Source organism: Balaenoptera acutorostrata, chromosome 1 (genome assembly GCF_949987535.1).
Source record: "Balaenoptera acutorostrata chromosome 1, mBalAcu1.1, whole genome shotgun sequence".
Classification (NCBI taxonomy): Eukaryota; Metazoa; Chordata; class Mammalia; order Artiodactyla; family Balaenopteridae; genus Balaenoptera; species Balaenoptera acutorostrata.
In genome coordinates, this window is record NC_080064.1 from 82023436 (window position 1) to 82043273 (window position 19838).

The following is a 19838-nucleotide window of genomic DNA, read 5'->3' on the forward strand; positions in this document are numbered from 1 at the left end:
GCACTTCATTGTGGTTCAGGTTTTACTTTTCTCACCAGCTACTAGAAACAAATTTGATATCCATCTTCAATAGATGTATATATTTTTAGTTTTAGTCCTAGTGGCTTTTTGTTTTTTGACTCACTTCTAAATATATACCAGAGATTCTCAACCAGGGGTGATTTTCATTCTCAGTCGTCCCTACTTTTGGCAGCTGGAGATACAACTAACTGAAAGAGAAGGTGCTACTGGCATTTAGTGGGTAGAGCTCAGGAATGCTGATAAACATCCTACAATGTACACGACAGCCACTTGCAACAACTTGGCCCCAACTGTCAATAGTGCCAAGGTAGGAAACCCTGGATTATATATTACATTTTATACAATTGTATATATAATATACAATTATATACAATGAACTACTGCTTCTGAATTAAATGATTATTAACATTGTGATGATGCAGAAGGCATAACTTTCTTTTTATAATTACCTGTGTATATTCAAATTATATATTTAAATATATTTATTGAATTAGTTGATAATTTATTTAATAACCTAAAACACAATGTGAGATGAAAATATTGCCAATACTATTTTCAAAAAATTACCATGTTGCTGAAGGAAATAACAAACCCAGGTATTAGGCCTTTCATTAAATTGAAATATATATACTAGGCTCTCTGTTTGGCACTAGTTACACATAGGTGGAACAGGTGGATATGGTCCCTGTACCCACGGAGCACAAGCCTCACTCATGAATATCTGATGTCAGGCCACACATTTTTAAACAGTTTCTTTTTTGATGCCTATCCCCTTTTAAGTTGAATAGTTTAAGGAAACAGAAATTCTTATAAAATGGAAAACTTTAATTGTTTAAAGCAAAGGCACAAGTAAACATTTCAGGTTATCATACAATGTTACAATAAGAAATTCCAACAGTAAAATGAAATACATTATAGTTTTATATCTCTATAGTATATGTAATGCATTATTCTATCCTCTCTTTGGAGTGAAAAGAAGGGGTAGGTAGATCAATGGATGTGATGTAAAAACTTGGATTATAAATAGCATTCACTCCATTTTTAATCAGAAAATTTAATTTCAGTAGAATGAATTAAAATTAATTAATTTTAAAAACTTACTGTTTCATTAACGACAGAGCAGCAATAATTTTCAGGCTAAAGCTCATTGTTTTAACAAAGTAAATCACTGATTTCATGAAATGTTAGCTGTTGACACCTTGTACTTACACAAAAATCAAGCTGGTCATAAAAGGGCTTTACTAAAACACAATTCATACACTCATTTTACTTTAAATCTGAAAATTATAGTGCACTATGTAAAGATAAAGAAGCATGAGGAACCAAATCATTTCTTATGATGTCAGAAATAAAATACTTAAAAAGGTCTAGACCTTGTTTTCAATCAAAGGCACTATCTGGAGAGTAACAAGCTGCATTACATTCCAGAGCTAAGAAAGAGTTGTTTTTTCCTTCCCCAAATAGCCAACCAGTTAGTTAGGACTTGGTGTCTCAATTAGTCATCAAACACTGAACGCTTAATATCTATCAATAAAAAGGGTAGAAATTGTGTAAAGTTACACCTTTGACTTATTTTTCCAGGAAGAAAAATTTACCACTAATTTTTTAAAAGGCTGTTGAAATATTTTCTTGATCTTTAAGGTCTCTGTTTCATCACCTCAATGCAATTTCCATTTTATTCAGGTGACTTGTAGTCTCTCTCAGCATTTCAACCCAGGATGGCAATGACACCAGAAAGTAACTATCCCAAGGGAGTAAGTTATTCTATTACATCCTAAAGGCCAGGAAGATTTTAAAACCTTCTAAGGAGTATTTGAATCAAATATCTTGAATGAGAAGATTGTCATTTCTAGTTTTTCATTATCCCAATTACAAGAGTCTCAACAGAGTAAGGTTTACTTACTGTGATTCTTTTAACAACTAATTCCTAACCAGAAACAGTACTTAGGAAATTCTTTAAGAATATCTTTCAAAGTTTAGAATTGAAACATGGTTCTAGAAAGATGTTCTTACTTTTAAAGTCAAATTATAACACTGACTCAGTGAAGCACACCCTAAAGGCCAATCAATGATGCATGCTTTAAAGAACAGTGCTAGGATTCTGGTATTCTTTCCTTTCTTTCTCCATTTCCAAAGGCACAGATACCCTTCCAAATTTGTCTATGGCTTCAAAGACTTTGTAATCTAAAATAGCTGGCACATTCTCCATGTTGAATAGTTCTAAGTATAGGATCCACCAGGAAATTTTAGGTTTCCAAACCATTAGCTCAACAGCAAAAGCAAATGGTTCAGTCTTCTACTTGAGACAAACTGAAGAGGTAAACCTACATTTTAGAGTATCTAAATTAAGGTCAGCAAACTTTCTCTAAAGGGACAGATAATAGACATTTTAAGCTACTCAACTTTGCTACTGTGGCACAAAAGCAGCCACAGACAACATGCAAATGAATAAGCATGGGTATGTGCCAATAAAACTTTACTGACACTGAAATTTGAAGGTCATATGATTTTCATGTGACACAAAATATTATTCTTTTGATTTTTTCCTCAACTCTTTAAAAATGTAAAAATCATTCTTAGCTTGTGGGTCATGTGAAAACAGGATGTTGGCTGGAACTGGCTCATGGGCTGGATCATTCTGATTTCTTGATGTGGGGGGTCAAAGCAATCACGTGGCCATGAATCATCTCATTTCACTTGGGCATCAACAGCCTCTAGACTGACAGCAAGGAACCCCAAAAGAGAATCCCAAAGTCACCAGTCAGACAATTCTAGTAGTAGCAGCTATGTTCATAAGCTGCGTAAAGCTTATGAGTGTTGATACTTGCGTATCTATACATAAAGATATATACCTATATAATATATTCAGGAAACAATTTAAATCAAACATTTAAATCACATTAACTGTCAGAAAAGCAGGGAATTGAGAAATTAGCTGAGCCTTTTCAAATGCTTTGGTGTCAGAGCGATTTGGATTAAAATCTTGGCTCTGATTACTTACTAACTTGTGACCACAGGTAAATTACTTAACCACTAGAATTTAGCCTGGAGCTATGGAGACAATAGGCATGTTTTCAATCTTGTTTCTCAAGCAAAATGGCTATAAAGGGTTTGCTGGGAAACCCTTGACTACGATGCACCGTAAGGCTTAACTCCTTGTTTTAGACAGAAAACTATTTTTGTCTCTTCTGTTCCATTGTGTCATGTAATTTTTTTTCTCTGCATGCAACATATTGTGCAAAATTGTACCTCCATATTTACTGAATTCTACCTTCCTCTTATTCTTGAAGGTTATTTTTTTCCATAGGCTGCTGATGAAAATGAGAGTAGAAAGCATCCAGTCAACACATTTTTGTAGTCTTTCCATAGTATAAGTGTAGTTTGGGTGTTTCCTCTAATTTACCAATGACAGGCATTCAGTTTTCTAGGGAAAAAATGTCTAGATGATAAAGAATTGGTAGGAAAGGATTCTTATGGCTTGCTTTATCTATAGATTAGTAACTAGAGAATCTGAAGATAATGTTCATAGATTATTTGCAGATATAATTGCTGTATATTGTGGACCTCAGTCCATTGATTAAATTATATTAAGTAGAATATTAGCTAAGTAATATGTGCTATTACCTCTCTAATCATGAAAAATTTGTTACATACACATGAACTAAAAGATTTCACCAACAGTGTCTTTGAACAAGCATCAGTTATGAATCTGCTAGTGTTGAATGCTAAGCAAAATTCTAAAGCTATTAAAATATTAGTGTTTGGTTTTATTTTCAATTTTCTTTTAACCTATTATTTACAGAGGTCCTTTCATAATGCTGAAGGCAGTCATCTTGCAACAGATACATTCTCCACATAAAATGTTCAATGTTGTGTGGTGCAGATTTATAAATATGTACAAAAACCCAATATATTTGTAGTTAACTTACTACTCTGACTGGTAAGCAACACACGGAAGCATGATGTGCACATAAAAATCTGAAATTAAAAACAAAATTTAGAATTCTCAAGACAGATAAGCATTAATTTGTGTTTATAAAATTATGTGAAAAAAAGGCTTTGCTTTTGGGAATTTTCAATGACCCACTAATAAAGCAGTAATTTTAGTTGAAAAAAAAAATTCCCCAAACACAAAAAAACCAAGATAAATCAGATGTATGTCTTGGTCAAATGTGTGTAGACAGCCACCGTGAAAACAAACTGATAAACATAAATATACAATTTGTTCACTGAGCATAAAATATTGCACAAGAACAGTTTTGTCTGAAGAAAATTCAATTTTCCACAGTTCTGAACTTCAAAATGGTTCCCACATATAGATATAATTGCATTTTCTAAACAAGAAACATTAATATTTAGTAATACTGCTAGAACCTTATTTTTCCCATTAACCGTATTCCACTCTACTTTATAGCAATGGTAAGTCAGTGGTGAAGATTTGGCAAAGATAAAAAGGCAGTTAAGATTGTAAAATATATATATTTATATATATACATATGAAACAGATATGTTCCAAAAACCCTCAGTCATGATAACTGATCCCTTAAAAAAATCCACAGTCTAGGTCACAGTGATGGTCAGACAGTGGTTGAGTACGACCCGCTTCTCGGGGGCCGCTCCTTTTGAGCCACTTCACTGCTCTCTCTGGTCTTCAGTGCGCTGTCTTCTGCTTCGCTTTCACTACCATCTGCCACAGTGGGGTCCAAAGACATCAGGCCAGATTTTCTGTGCAAAGGAAAACCAATGCCACTTTCCTGTAAGGAATTACCTACGAACTCTTCATCAGAGGAATGGAATGATTCATCATCTCCTATTAAATGGTTGACGATGTGGATTCCATCAAAAGGGGGTTGGCTGGAGAAGCCCCTCTGGCCTTTTAGGCAACTGAGCTGTTGAAACAAAATCCAAGTTAATATACTCAACTTGGGGAAATATACACACTCCAAGAAAGCAAACATTTCATGTTTAAGTAAGAAGATACCCTGATCTTTTTCCATTTATGGATATAAATAGTAACTACCAATTTTTTAGTGACTCTCACGTGTTACGCAATGAGCAGATAACTTATTTTAATTGAATCACCACAACAGTCCTGTGTGGTTCATTTTATTATCTTCATTTTAGAGATTAGGAAATAAGAGACTCAGGTAGTGTAGCTTGCCAAGGACACATAGCTAATACCCAAGTTTAGATTCAAACGGAACCTTTGTTATACTAGAGATAACATGAACTCCATGTGCCCATTACTTAATTTCAACATCTAACACATCATGGACAATCCTGTTACAATATACCTCTCTTGTTCCTGGATTATTCTGAGGTAAATCTCAGCCATCCTATCAGTTCACCTGCAAATATTTCCATGTACATCTGTAGAAGATATGGACTTAATAAAGACAATACTCTGAACTATCACACACACTGTCTTAGAGCATGTCTCCATAATTTTGTGAATGATGATAATGGTTTACAAATTAATAAAATTTGCTAGCAGTCTCCATTCTGTTATAATATCCTAAAGACCACCATACCACTATCACTCAATGAAGCCAGAAATGCTTCTTCCCACTATTGATATGTCCTTCTGTGTAGAGGGAAGGCCAGTGATGTATAACATTTTTGCCTTCTCTTCCCTGTTCCTCCCAGGGAGAAGGAGTGACTTCTTTCACCAGGGGTAGGGAAGAGGAATGGCACATATTGCTCAGCTCTTTCCCCTCTCTTTCCATCTTTGGGAACCAGGTTCTGTTTCTCTATCCCTGGAATTTTATAGGGCCATACCCTTGTGTGGGAAGAGCTATGCAGATCAAATGCTACCTATTACTGGGGGGCAAGTCTGACAAATTCTAGCGTTCAGTATTGAAAAACCCATTGTTGCACACATCAAAACCACATTCTCCCAAACCAGTTTTATCAGTATTAAGGGTGATTTCTTTTCATCATCTGCCACTTCTTTGCCTAAATTCCCTCAAATTCCCAAACCCACCACCACAGATACTACCACATCCACTATCATATAATTAAGACATCATCTTCTCCTCAAGAGTTTATGTTTTAAATATAAAATTTAATTTTGATATTATCACTTGTTTAATTTCTCTCATACACCATGAATTTTCTCCTATGATAAAGTAGAAGAGTTAAAAAAAATCCAAAACAATAAAAACAATTAACTATCAAAATCTACCTTTACTATCAAGAATTTGCTAAAAATATACTCCATGTCTCTTGTCCTTATCATTACTATCAACCTGCAATTTTGTTTCTCCAGGACAAATTCCTGGTCACTAACTATCTTTCGAATCTTGAGATAAAGACAATGTGAAATATTCAGGAAATATTACATACACTTTCAAAACTAACGGTTCTGAGAGTAAAGACATTACAGCTTTGCCATAACACCTCCTAGCTTTCCTGATAGACTTCCAGGAAGAAGTGAAGAAACCCTAGTACTTCCCTGTTGGTGTGTGACAATGGGAAACAAGAGGGATGCTGGGACTCAACACAATGATGTCTGCGTCAGGTAAACCTTTAGCCATTAAGAAATTCCTGTGCCCTAGGCTAAGAGAACATCATAGTGAGGTACAATGTAATTTAAGTAAAACCTTCCTCTTTGGCATAGCAGAAGGGATATAAACTTGGAGTTGAATCTTTAGGGAAAGGGCACAGAGCACCACAAAGACCTCTCCGTGGTTTTGATACACACTGCATTACTACAACTGCCACACTCTGATGCAACATCCTATCACCATATTGCAACACATGATTTATAGCTCCAAGTGTAAAATTAAGTCAGTTAATGTCTTCCTTTTTCTTGTCCCCAAACCCTTTTTGAAGAAATAATATAGAGCACGTGTCTTCCTTCTTCCTGGCTATAAAGGAGGAGTATGGCGGAGGAACCACAACTTCCCAATTGTTTGGAAAGCTATAGCTTTTCTTTGCTCTAACAAAATTTATTGCAATTGAAACTCTATAGCCTCATATCAAATGTAATAATCAACCTCAAATATTATATAAAGTGAACTACAGATTGAAGGGTCATTTATTCAGTGTCAAAGGAGATGCAATTATTGCTTCTTTGAGAACTGCTAATGTAGAACAGCAAAGGCATAGAGAAATTTTTTGGTGGAAAGAAGAAAAATGTGAAGGTAAGGGACGGTAAAACTGAAGCTATATCCTAGTTATCCCCTGGACCTAGGAGTGTGCATACTGGTTCTGAAAGGGAAGAGGCCTGTGGTAGGCCCTGAAAGTAGATATCTGGGCAAGGAATTCCAGGGTACTGAGTACGTAGAGTATGGTCTCAGAGGGGTTAGACTTCAGGTGGGGATGTCCTCTGGGAGGGCATCCTGTGAAAAGGAGTTTGGCTGGGAGAGGACCAGAGCTGGGTCCTCTAAAGTGCTGTCTTGGTTGCCTGCATCTAAGAGCTGTACTGCTTACCCTTATTACTAGACTCTTGGGAACTAATTATGTTTAAACAACAACAGAGACTTCCCTGGCAGTCCAGTGGTTAAGACGCTGCGCTTCCACTGCAGGGGGCATGGGTTTGATCCCTGGTCGGGGAACTAGGATCCCGCATGCCACATGGTGTGGCCAAAAAAGAAAGAAAGAAAGAAAAAAGAAAGAAAACAACAACAAAAAGCAGACAAGTAACCTTCTTAACCTAACCCCGCTAGAAAAACTTTCAGGGATATTACCAATAGCAAACTTAGATTAGCATATCTCAAAACATGGCCCACTGATCATTAGCATTAGGATAATCAAGTATGCCTATTAAAAATGTAGAATCGCTCCCCAGATTTAAGGATCCCAAATCTGGAGAGTAAAACCCCAGAAACCATATTTTTTACAAGCATCTCAGGAGATTTTGATGTATTCAGAGAATCACTGTGGCAGATCCTATGTTCAAACCAAATGGGGCTGACTCAGAAAGGAGTTGATTTACCTGAAATGCAACTATCAATTATTCAGGACAAAAGTGCTCCTGAACTATGAACATCTGCCTGTTTGTGTCTGGTATACACAAATGGACACCATCTTTCAGTAGTACAACCAAGCTGTTCTGGGCCGATTCTACTATCTAGTGGTTGAAACAAGGAGCGGTCTGTTGAAACCTCTTTTCCTGAAACTTTCTTCTGGTATAAGGGTAGAGTCTACGAATGCATATGTTCAAAAAAGCTGAGTAATTTTGATGTACATCCTAGGATAAGGACCACTCTTTAGGCAATGTTTTTTTGTTTGGTTTTGTTTGACATCTTTTTTGGGTCAATCACAGGATAAAGAATCTGACAAAGGCTACTGCCTTTTGTCTTGAAAAGTATACATACATACTAGATGGAGCATACCCTTTTGAGGCCCACTGTCTTTCTAATTTTAGGTTAAAGACTATAGGAATATCTTCGTGACACTGGGAACAGCAATGACAAAAACTTCAATTGTGAAATACATTCATATCGTGGAAAAGAAAAAAATGTATTATTTTTCTGGGTGAAATTAGACATAGGTTTTAAAGTCAATGAATGTGCCTAGAAGTACTTTTGAGATTCACCAAGGAAAAAGAGGCACCAGGAGTCTCTGAGTTGTATGTAAAGGGATTCTTCACTGGGGAATCTTTGGATTCCCCAAAGAAGAATCTCAGCAGGATCATCCTACAATGACGGTCATAGTCAATGAATCCTACCCAGGCATTCAGAACTTCCTGTCAGATTTTTAAGTTCTTTAGTCTTTTTATTTATTTTTGGCTGCGTTGGGTCTTCGTTGCTGCGTGCCAGCTTTCTCTAGTTGTGGCGAGCGGGGGCTACTCTTTGTTGTGGTGCATGGGCTTCTCATTGCGGTGGCTTCTCTTGTTGCGGAGCATGGGCTCCAGGCACGCGGGCTCAGTAGTTGTGGCCCATGGGCTCTAGAACACAGGCTCAGTAGTTGTGGCACACGGGCTTAGTTGCGCCGCGGCATGTGGGATCTTCCCGGGCCAGGGCTCGAACCCGTGTACCCTGCATTGGCAGGCATATTCTTAACGACTGCGCCACCAGGGAAGTCCTTAAGTTCTTTAGTCTTAAAGTTTGAGTAGAGAGTAAAGTATTATCAGACATTTGAGGAAAGCATCTAAGAGAAACCAGAAAAAAAGAAACTAGAAGTTAACAGACTATCTGGGGAGAAGAAAACTTAAAAAAAAAAAAGCATCATTCATTCCTTCTGAAGATGCTGCATCCAAGTTAAAAAAAAAAAAAAAGTGATATTCTAAAAAAGGGTCTTAGATATAAATTTCTCTGACCTGGAAGACATGTGCTTTGAAATTGAAAAAGCTGTCAAGTGCCCAGGACAATGGATAAAAGTAGACCTATACTACAGTACATCACAATGAAATTCCAGGACACTGGGAACAAAGAAAAGACAAAGTATCCAGCCCAAAACAGCAACAAGTTTTACATAAAAGATTAAGAATCAGAATGGTATCAGACAATTACAGCAGTGCCTTCAAAATTCTGAGAAAAACATTTCTAACCTATATTTTTAAAAATTGTAATTACCTTAAAACATTTTTTTTATACCCATACAAACTATCAATTAAATGTGAGGCTAAAATATGAGTTAAAAGCTTAAAGGACTTAAAAAAAAACTATTTTGGGTCAACCATGAGAACCAGAATCAGATAAATCCTTTTTATAGTTTATCTTCCATTGTTTTTTCTCCCCCCCCACACCGAAAGGTAGGTGATATGCTCCACCAAAATGAAGTACACCAAGAAAGACATCCTTTTGTTTTTGATCCAGGAAAAAGGAAGTCTAATTCAAAAGTGAGGCAAAAGGAATTCCTAGGATAACAAAAAAAGCTCCCAAGATGACATCTGTGCAGGAGGCCTCCAGGCAGCCAGACCTCTTTGAAGAAGACCAGCAGGCCAGAGGAAAGATTTCTTCAAGAAGGTGAAATTAGTAGTACACCTAAATTGTTTGAAAAGAAAAGATTAACACATAACAGGAGATTTACACTGTATTAGAGGAGAGTTACACATAAGAGACCACACCAAGAAAATGAAAAAACTAAGACAATCATTTGAATAAATGTACGCAGGTAAAATGATCACAATAAGACACTATTTCCATACAACTGAATGCTATTTGGCAATAAAAAGGAATGAAGTAGCGATATATGAATGGACCTCAAAAACATTAAGCTGAGTCAAAGAAGCCAAATATAAAAGACGACATATTTCATGATTCCATTTATATGAAATGTCCAGAACAGGCAAGTCTACAGAGACAGAAAGATTAGTGGCTGCCTACGACTAGGGAAGCGGGGGGAGGACAGAGGGAATGGCTGAAAATGGACATGAGGTTTCTTTCTGGGGTGATAGAAATATTCCAAAATTAGATTGTGGTTATGGTCACACAACTCTATAAATATACTAAAAGCTACTGAATTTTACACTTAAAATGGAAGAACTTTATGATATGTAAATTATATCTCAATAAACCTGTTTAAAATAACTAGAGCCAGAAAAACAAACAAACCCTCCCCAAAACATTATTTTTCAAACTTCCCTGATAAGACCATCTTGGAAATTTGTTAAAAATAAGATTTTCCAGGCCTGTCTTTGGTCTACACTCTAGAGGAGAGGCCTCTAGGGAAACAACTCAGGAGCTTTAACACACACACACACACACACACACACACGAAATGTACCTTTCTTAGGAGTGGACCCCTTCCAAATCTTTGAGTAGGGTCCTGGTTTCTCTCCAAATGACTGAGTCTGTACCAGTAATTCTTTCTGGTTAGAAAGTATCGCATGGTGTCACACACATTGGAAAGGTCCCATTAAAGAGATGAAGCGTGTACTAAAAGTATGGAGGCAAGAGAGAGGTCTGAAGAACTGTTAAGCAGTTTAATATTAGGCTGCTAGGGGTGCTGGGGTTGGGGGAGTGACATGGAAGAATCTTAAGTGCAAATTGCTAAGTCAAAGAAGTCAATCTGAAAGGCTAAATACTGTATGATTCCACCCATATAACATTTTGGAAAAGGCAAAATGATGGAGACAGTAAGTAGACCAGTGGTTGCTAGAGGTTCAAAGAGAGAGAAGGAAGAATAAATAGGTAGAGCACAAGAGACTGTTTGGCAGTGCAACTCTTCTGTATGATACTGTAATGGTAGATACAAGTCATCATACATTTGTAAAAACCCACAGAACGTATTGTACAACACAAAGAGTGCATCCTTAAGTAAATAAGGACTTTGGTTAATAATATATCATATATTAGCTTATGTATGACACTAACACAAGATGTGCACAGGGGAAACTGTGGAAAGGCATTGAGGGGGTGTATCTCTGCACTTTCTGATCAATTTTTCTGTAAGCCTAAGACTGTTCCCCAAAATAAAGTCTATCAATTAAAAAAATGAGATGTTCTGTGGTATTTTTCTATGACCACAATGCTATAATGTCAAAACTGCTTGAGAAAATTTTGAGAGTATGCTTGTTCCAAGGTAATGTTTAGGCTCATGTTCTTTAAAAAGTAAGATAAAACACAGTAAAAAGCACACAGATTTTAAGTGTACAGGTTGATAAATTTTTACTTATGTATATGCCCATGTAACTACCATCTGGATCAAGATACAGAATGCTTCCAGCACCCCAGGAGGCTCCCTTGTATCCCTTCTTCTCTGACTGATAACCCTACATTCCCTCAAAGGTAGCCACTACTCTGACATCTATCACCATAGAAGAGTATTGCCTGTTCTCAGACTTAATATAAAGAAACATATGGTATGTACTCATTTGTATCTGGCCCCTGTTACTCAACATTATGTGTGTGAGATTCATCTGTGTTGGCATGTACAGCAGTTGTTCACTCTTTTTCAGTGCCACGTTGTATTCCACTATGTGATATATCAAAATTTAGCTATCCATTATACTGTTAAAGGCTTTTTGGGTTGTCTCCAGCCTACTGCATATAAGGCTGCTAGAAACATTCTTAAATATGTTTTTTGGTGAATATAAGCACTCATTTCTCTTGAATATAATTGCTGGGTCATTGTGTTAAGCTCCAGTAAATTGCCAAGCCATTTTCCAAAGTGTTGTAACATAAGCTCTTTAATTTTTTCAGGAAAACTTTTGCCTTACCTTCTGCCAGGTTGGTCGTTAAAGCAAATTAATGGTCCCTTAACTGATCATACTGATTAAATTCATTCCAGGTTCTTATTAGAAAATACAACATTGAATTTTCAGCTATCCAATCACATTAGCGAAGACATGGAATGTAAACTGGTGGTAGAAGTGTAAATCGGTAAAAGCACTTTTGAAAATGGTTTGGCAGTATTTACTAAAGTTGACCATCTATTTACATACCCTACACCTAAAATAACCACAGATTACAGTTTGCTTGGGACAAACTATTTTCATTCTCAGAAGTGTCCTGGTTTGAACGATAAATAATAAGTCACCCAGCAATTCCATTCTTAAGTATATGAACAATAGAAATAAGTAAACTATACTAAAAAACATTTATAACAGGGTTCATAGCAATTTTATTCATAATAACCCCAAATGGAAATAACAGTAGAATGAGTAAATAAGTTATGGTATAGTCATATAATTGACACAATAGAGTAACAAAAATGAAGGAACAATTACTGCTACATGGAACAACATAAATCTCACAGTACTGAGCAAAAGAAGCCAAACACAAAATAATTCATTCTGTATGATTTCATTAGTATAAGGTTAAAAACTAGGCAGTGAGTGGAAGAGTGACAAGGAGACTTTTGAAATGCTGGCAAGGCTCTAGTTCTTGACCTTAGTGGAAGGTTAAGTGGGCATGTTCATTTTTGTGATAATTCATCAAGCTGGACACTTAGGATTTATGCATTTTTCTGTATATATCTTACACTTCAATTAAAATGTCTATGATTAAATAAAAGTCCAAGAACTAATTATTTTAACTATTAGACTGAATCATATGATATTGCCATTTTTGTAAGTGAAAGTCAAGTATCAGCAATTTCATTTGGCTTAATTAACCTAATTTTTCGTTATTTTTGTATTATATGCATTCATGCAAACTGCCTCAAAATCTTTAGGGAACAAGGAGGGGTATAAATCTAAAAACAAACATTTTCCACCATGCATATTAAGTTTCTTAGTTTCAATTATTTCTTTAGTTGTATCCCAAGACTAGGTGAACAATAAAGCCTCTCAAATATGCTTCCAAATTTATCTGTAGCTTGACCATTTTGATAATAAATTAGTTACATTCACCAGAACAAAACCCCCAAATAATCCAATAACAAAAAAATCAAAATTGCTTCTTTTATTTCTGAAAGTCTTTTTTTTGTTTTCCAGTATTATTTTGATATTAATACTTTAAAACATTACCATTTTTACAAACCATTTTTATAACTTTTATAACATTTTAAATAAATCAACAGGCATAAATATATTCACACATACCTTAATAATGTAGTGATTCACACACACATGTATATTTGACTTTTTATTATTATTACTATTATTATTATTATTGGCTGTGCCGCACAGGCATGACGGATCTTAGCTCCCCGACCAGGGATCCAACCCTCACCCCCTGTAGCGGAAGCACGGAGTCTTTACCACTGGATCGCCAGGGAAGTCCCTGAGTTTATATTAATAGATATGTTTTTTCCAAATTATATGATTTAACACTGGAATTAAATATTTAAAATCAGTACCGTCTGGAAAAATATGGAATGATTGGTTGCTGTACATATATTTTACCTCTTGTTAGCTTCTGATGATGGGGATTATTTCTTAATCATTTTTGTATCCTAGAACTTAGCATTCTGACTTGACCAGAGTAGGCACCTAAGAATGTTGAAGAACTACACTGAAAAGACAGCAGGATTCTTGAAAAAACCCTGGGGTACTGATTATTCATCCTGTCCTTTTAAATGCTGAATGAGAATACTAATAAGCAGACAGATAAGAGTGCTAATATACAAAATCCAAATAATGTACTGTTTCTTACCGGATGTGGATTGCTTCATCATGTTATGCATTAAGAGACAGAGTAAAAAAAAGTAAAAACATGTAGAATTTATTTAAATAATACTTAAGACATTCTGATATACTCATTACAACTTAAAAAGTTAACAAAATCTTAACCTCTCACTATCAACAAAGAGACTGGACTTAAGGATTTCTCTGCATGTATTAAGCAATGCTGACCCAAGAAAGCATTTAGTAATTAGAAAAGGAAAGTGATAAGATATTATACAACTTATAAAGAATAAAGCACAAAATGCACTATAGTTAATAAGAAAACAGGAAACTGTCATGTTCATAGTCTGATGAACGTAGGTTTTGACAGGAAACAGCAGAGTTTCTAACTGCATGACAGTAAAAGTACAAACACTAAAAAAGAGTATTAAAAACTATTACAGTTGTTTCACAGAAAAATTACATTAAAATTTTAAAGCAGGGAAAACCTGCAGGGGTGAATATACTGAAGTCCCAAAGGACTTCATAATCGTTAAGGATATAGAAGTATTTTCTGTAATTTTTTCTTAGTCTACTTCATTCGCTAAACAACTAAAGGTTAAGATAGAAGTTTCTTTTGTAAAACAGAGAAGTGTGATAGTTTTAGAGACATACAGCTTTTAAATATAACTTCTTAACAACTAACAGGAAAATCTGTCCTAAGAAAACTTGATAAATTTAGGCTAGTGACCATGTAAACAGAGGACACAACATGTTCTCTATGTGTTTGCTTTCTTTCTGCACATTATAGAACAGTGCTAACTTGAAAAATGTTAGAGTTGATTTTATAGTTGATTTTAAAGAGACACAACAGGTTATTCTTCCTCCATTTTCAACATGTAGAGGTAATAGAATTAATAATGAACCCTTATATTTATATGATGCTTTACAGTTAAAATTGCTTCCATGTATATTATTTCAAGTTAAAAATTTTTCCCAGTGTGTATGCTTGGAGGTTGAATTGTGCAGGCAACTACCACTTTCTGAGATTCAAAAGAATAAGAAGAAGGACTGCACTGAGTATTTTGAAAGACAATCAGTCCACAACAAAGTGGAAAAAAGTCATCCACACACCAAAAAAACCCCTAACCAAATGAACTTTGATCGCTACTAGACAGGGTTTAAACCATTGAAGTGAGTCATGTGATACCAAGTGAACTGCAAAACAGTTGCAGTAAGTTTCCAAGACTGAGTCATATCAGATTATAAAAGCTCCTATTTGTACATTTGGGCTTGTATAATCAATCTTTGTAAAACACAGAGCTATAGCTTTTAAAGCTAAATGTAACATTTCTATAAGTGATGTATAATATATACATATATATATGGGCAGATGTACATAAAGTCCAATAACACAGATTTGTGTTTCTAAGTTATAAAGGCTTTACTCTTTCTTCCCAAAGGTTAATCAGTGATTTTGTTGGATTCCTTACAAAATAATTTTAATAGTTTTCCTTATTTTCAAAATTTAAAATAAATGTCAATGGGAAATAATACGCTACATTTATTCTCAATTATACACACGACAAAGATTAAAACTAGCGATAACGTGCCCGTCTGGGTAGCTCAGCTGGTGCTGGGGACGGAGGTCAGCTCCACCCTCTGCCCTCAAGCTTGGGCACCACGGGCAGCCCGCCCGGCCTCCCACGGGCTGAGGGGGCAACACTCCCAGCTTTAGGTCCAGAAGAGAGTGGCATTCAGAACACAGGTCACTCGTTCAGACAACAGAGCCAGTGTAGACCAAGTCCTAAGTGTGACAGGGAATGACCTAGGAAACTTTGGGTTTTTGAAGTCAATTCTTAATGTTCCATATTGTTAATACCTTGAAAATTTGTTAAATGTTGAAAGCCTTATTACTATTTTCAGATCCTTTCAATAAAAAGCCTTGTTTAAAAACAAAAACAAAAAACCCAAAAAAACTAGCGATAAACATACAAACCAAAAGATTTCCAGTGAATCAGAACCAGAAAGCAATAAAAGTGATCAATTGTAGGTCATGACTTTCTGATCATTGCATTACATAGAGAACAGCCAAAATTCAGTAATTGCCTATAGTAATTAAAAATCAGATTAAGTTTAAAAATTCAAGAATTTTATTGAAATAATATAAAATAGACAATGCTGAAAATGTTTTTGGCTTTAATATATGTAAATCATTTTTTTAAAACTGATAAAACACTTAAAATTAAAAAAATATATAGATTCTATGTTAAATGTATAAAATGCAATAGTTAAAACTTACATTGTTAGAAGCAAAGAAAAAAAGTACATAACCACATTAATAAGTGAAAAAGGAGAAAAGTAAGGTTTGGAACTGAAGAAATTTATACTGTGCATTTGTTACCAGAGAAGGAGAGAGGGGGAAGAAATAAAAGTCATTTACAAAGAACTCTTAATCTTTCTGTAGCACATACTTAGATTTATCCAGTACACTTGGGCAAACAAAATGAAACTGCCATTGCCCTCTTCCTGGCAGCTGACACATCTTGATAAAACTGAAACCATTAACATTATTTAGAAGGTACTCTAATGTCAATGGTGATGAGGTTAGGAATATATGAGGTTCTATGTAAATTTATGACCAATTACAGGAAATAAATCACTTCACATTTGTTTCACTCTGAACTTTTAAAGCTACATCAAAGTACCACGTACATTTCATATGATTTAACCTTTAGCTGGAGCACTGAAAAAAATTCAAACCTTTAGCAAAACATCCTCATAAAAACAAAGTATTTCTTGTCTATCTGGATTGAATTCTTAAGAGGAATTATTCTTCTCTAAAGCTAAACCATGGGTTTTATCAGTCCATCCAATCAACCAAATTTTGAATCATTTATCTGATAAGGGATTAGTGTCTAGAATATATAAAGAATTCTTACAACTCAATTATAAAAAGACTACCCAATTTGAACTGGGCAAAGGGTCTGAGTAGATATTTCTCTAAAGAAGATATAATGGCCAATAAACATAGGGAAAGATACTCAATATCATAAACCATCAGGAGAATACAAATCAAAACCAAAATGATATGGCATTTACACTTAGTAGGATAGCTATCAAAAAAAGAGAGAGTAACAAGTATTGGCAAAGATGTGAAGAAACTAGAACCCTCATAAACAGCCAGCGGGAATATACAATGGTACAGCTTCTTTGGAAAACAGTATGGCAGTTCCTCAAATGGTTAAGCATAGAGTTACCATATGACCCAGCAATTTCATTACTAAGTATACATTCAAGACAAATGAAAATATGCTCACAAAGAAACCTGTACATAAATGCTTGCAGCAGCATTATTTATAATAGCCCCAAAGTGGGAACAACCCAAATGTCCATCAACTGATGCATGGATAAATAAATTATGGTATATCTATATGAAGGAATATTATTAGGCAATAAGAAGGAATGAAGTACTGATACATGCTACTATTTACATGGATGAACTTTGAAAACATTACGTTAAGTACAAGAAACCAGTCACAGATGACCACATATTGTATAATTCCATTAAATGAAATGTCCATAATAGGGAAATCAATAGAGACAGAAAGTAGATTAGTGTTTGCCTAGAGCTGGGGGACGGGAACTCGGGGGAAATGAGGAGTGACTGCTAATGGGAATGTGATTAATTTTTGAGTGATAAAAATGTTCTGAAATTTATTGTGGTGATGACTGCACAACTCTGTGAATATATAAAAAACCACTGGACTGCACATTTTAAATGGGTGAACTGTACTGTATGTGAATTAAAGCTCAATAAAGCTGTTTTATATATTAAATATCTACATCTATATCTATCTATTTACATATATATTGGATAGCCATTTTGTGGATATGTTTTCAATGGAGATATTGCCGGACTGAAAAGAAATAATTTTCTGTTTAGGAAATGTAGAAAGTTTAATTGATTAAAAACATTCACCAACAATATTAACCTTTAACATCTAGTTTTCTCCTCAACAGAAAAAAAAATGATGGCTACCTTCTACAGTTTCATTTTAAACAGGCAGAAAATATTTGCAATAAAATGTTTAATCCTTTAGAATGAAGTTAAAGGAGATGAATGCATTTATAGTATTTACTTTCTTCAGAAACTAAAACTAACTCCTGATGGAAAAATAATTTTAAATATATACCATATATATATAGCCACACACCCACACTATTTTATCACTGAACACAAAATAAGCTTTCAAACAGACAAGGTTAGTATCCCTTTCTTCCTCATTCGGAGGTGCTCACAGGCTGCTTAGTTAAGATTGGGTACTTGCAAACCACATGACCTCATGAATGCTATCTTATCATATCACAGGTTCCTCACACTGACCACAACAACTTAAATCAGACAGGCAGGAAAGGAGCACTGAGTCTTTGACAAGTATTATTGGTATGACATTTTCAGCTGTTCAGCTTGTGGGGAGTGAAAATCTGATTATCTCACGTCCAACTGCATCTGTGAGATATGGTCCATGAAAAGCACATGATTTACTGCACTAAAGACTTCCAACCACAATGTAAAATTTTTAGTTTTTGTAAATCAGAGAGAGTTAGCTCTTCATCTTTTATCGATTTTCCTTTAATCGACAGTAAATTTATGGAGCACATTTTCAAATGTTCCTAGTTTGAAAAACTGTCAATACTACGTTACTGTTTCTTTTAAAAACTAGCATTTTAAAATTGAATTACATGAGGCAAAAAAAAAAAAAAAGTTTAAAAAAATGACTGACTATATTTCAAGATCAGTGTAGTTGAAGAAACTGGACTAATATTTAAGAATAGATAGCACTAAAAAACAAGTGTGAAGTACTGGATAGCTTGGTGAATAATAGCACAAGAATATCTGAACTAGATTGAAAAGATTCAAATTGGCTCTGAAATGAATCATTTGAGCCAAAGCCTTAAAAGGAAAATAACTCAAAACATAATCAAGGAAGAAGACTGTATTTTATGGATTTCCTCTTGTTTGATTAAGAAAGCTTTACCCTCAGACATCAGATCAATCTCTACAAATGATTTTTTCACTACCACACACTAAAAACAGACTGATCAGGGGAAGGCTCTCTCTGGTTTCAGAGGTGCCCATCTTTACTGATTTCCCTCCTACTTTTTAAGCTGTTCCTTCTTTACTTGCTCTCTACTTGCCTCCAAACCTTTGCGTATGACGGCTTCTCTACCTGAAATATCCTTCTACTTTCCTTTTTCTGGCTATCTTCTGTTCTTCCTTCAATACAGAGTTTAGGCAGCCCCACGCCCAGAGACTTTCTCACGTTTCTAGGCCGTGGTACCATACGGTTCTACCACAGCACTGCCCACACTGACTGGCTCTCCCTACCAGTCTGAATTCCTTAACAATTGGGACTATGACTTTTCTACACTCAGCACAGGACTGGGATGGAAAGGACTTTAAAGATCATTAGTATAACTGTTTTGGGATGCAGAAACTGAGGGAAAGCCTGAGGCATGCCTGGGAGCTAAAAGATGTCCAAATGTTCACTGACTGAATGAATGTATGAAGTAAACTGGCATCCTAAGGTCACACAGTTAATCAGTGGCAGAACTAGGCCTACAATCCAGGATGACAGTTTCTCAACCACCTGCAGTAAGATGGAGAGCAAAGACACAAAATTCAGAAACTAAACTTATCAAATGAAAAAACCCAAAGAACAACAAACAAAATCCGGAAGTGCTATTAAGAACCTGATAAATTGCATGGATATCTATTTTTCCCCTCTTCTCTATTTTATGAATGTGTTTAGCAGTAGTGACACGATAGTGAAGGAGAAAGTAAGAGGTGAAGAGTAGTGATAATCAGCTTTCA

General features: G+C 35.3%; 1 protein-coding gene across 8 annotated transcripts in view; it reads right to left on the reverse strand.

The window, feature by feature from the left end:
* Positions 1 to 833: 833 nt before the first annotated feature.
* EVI5 (ecotropic viral integration site 5) overlaps positions 834 to 19838 on the reverse strand; it is a 231103-nt gene continuing 212098 nt past the window's right edge. For all 8 annotated transcript variants that reach the window (XM_007169596.2, XM_057554966.1, XM_007169594.3 and 5 more), the window contains one exon: positions 834 to 4910. In XM_007169596.2, the coding sequence (XP_007169658.1) occupies positions 4599 to 4910 (312 nt within the window). In that variant the 3' untranslated portion in view covers positions 834 to 4598. The remainder of the gene's footprint in view (positions 4911 to 19838) is intronic.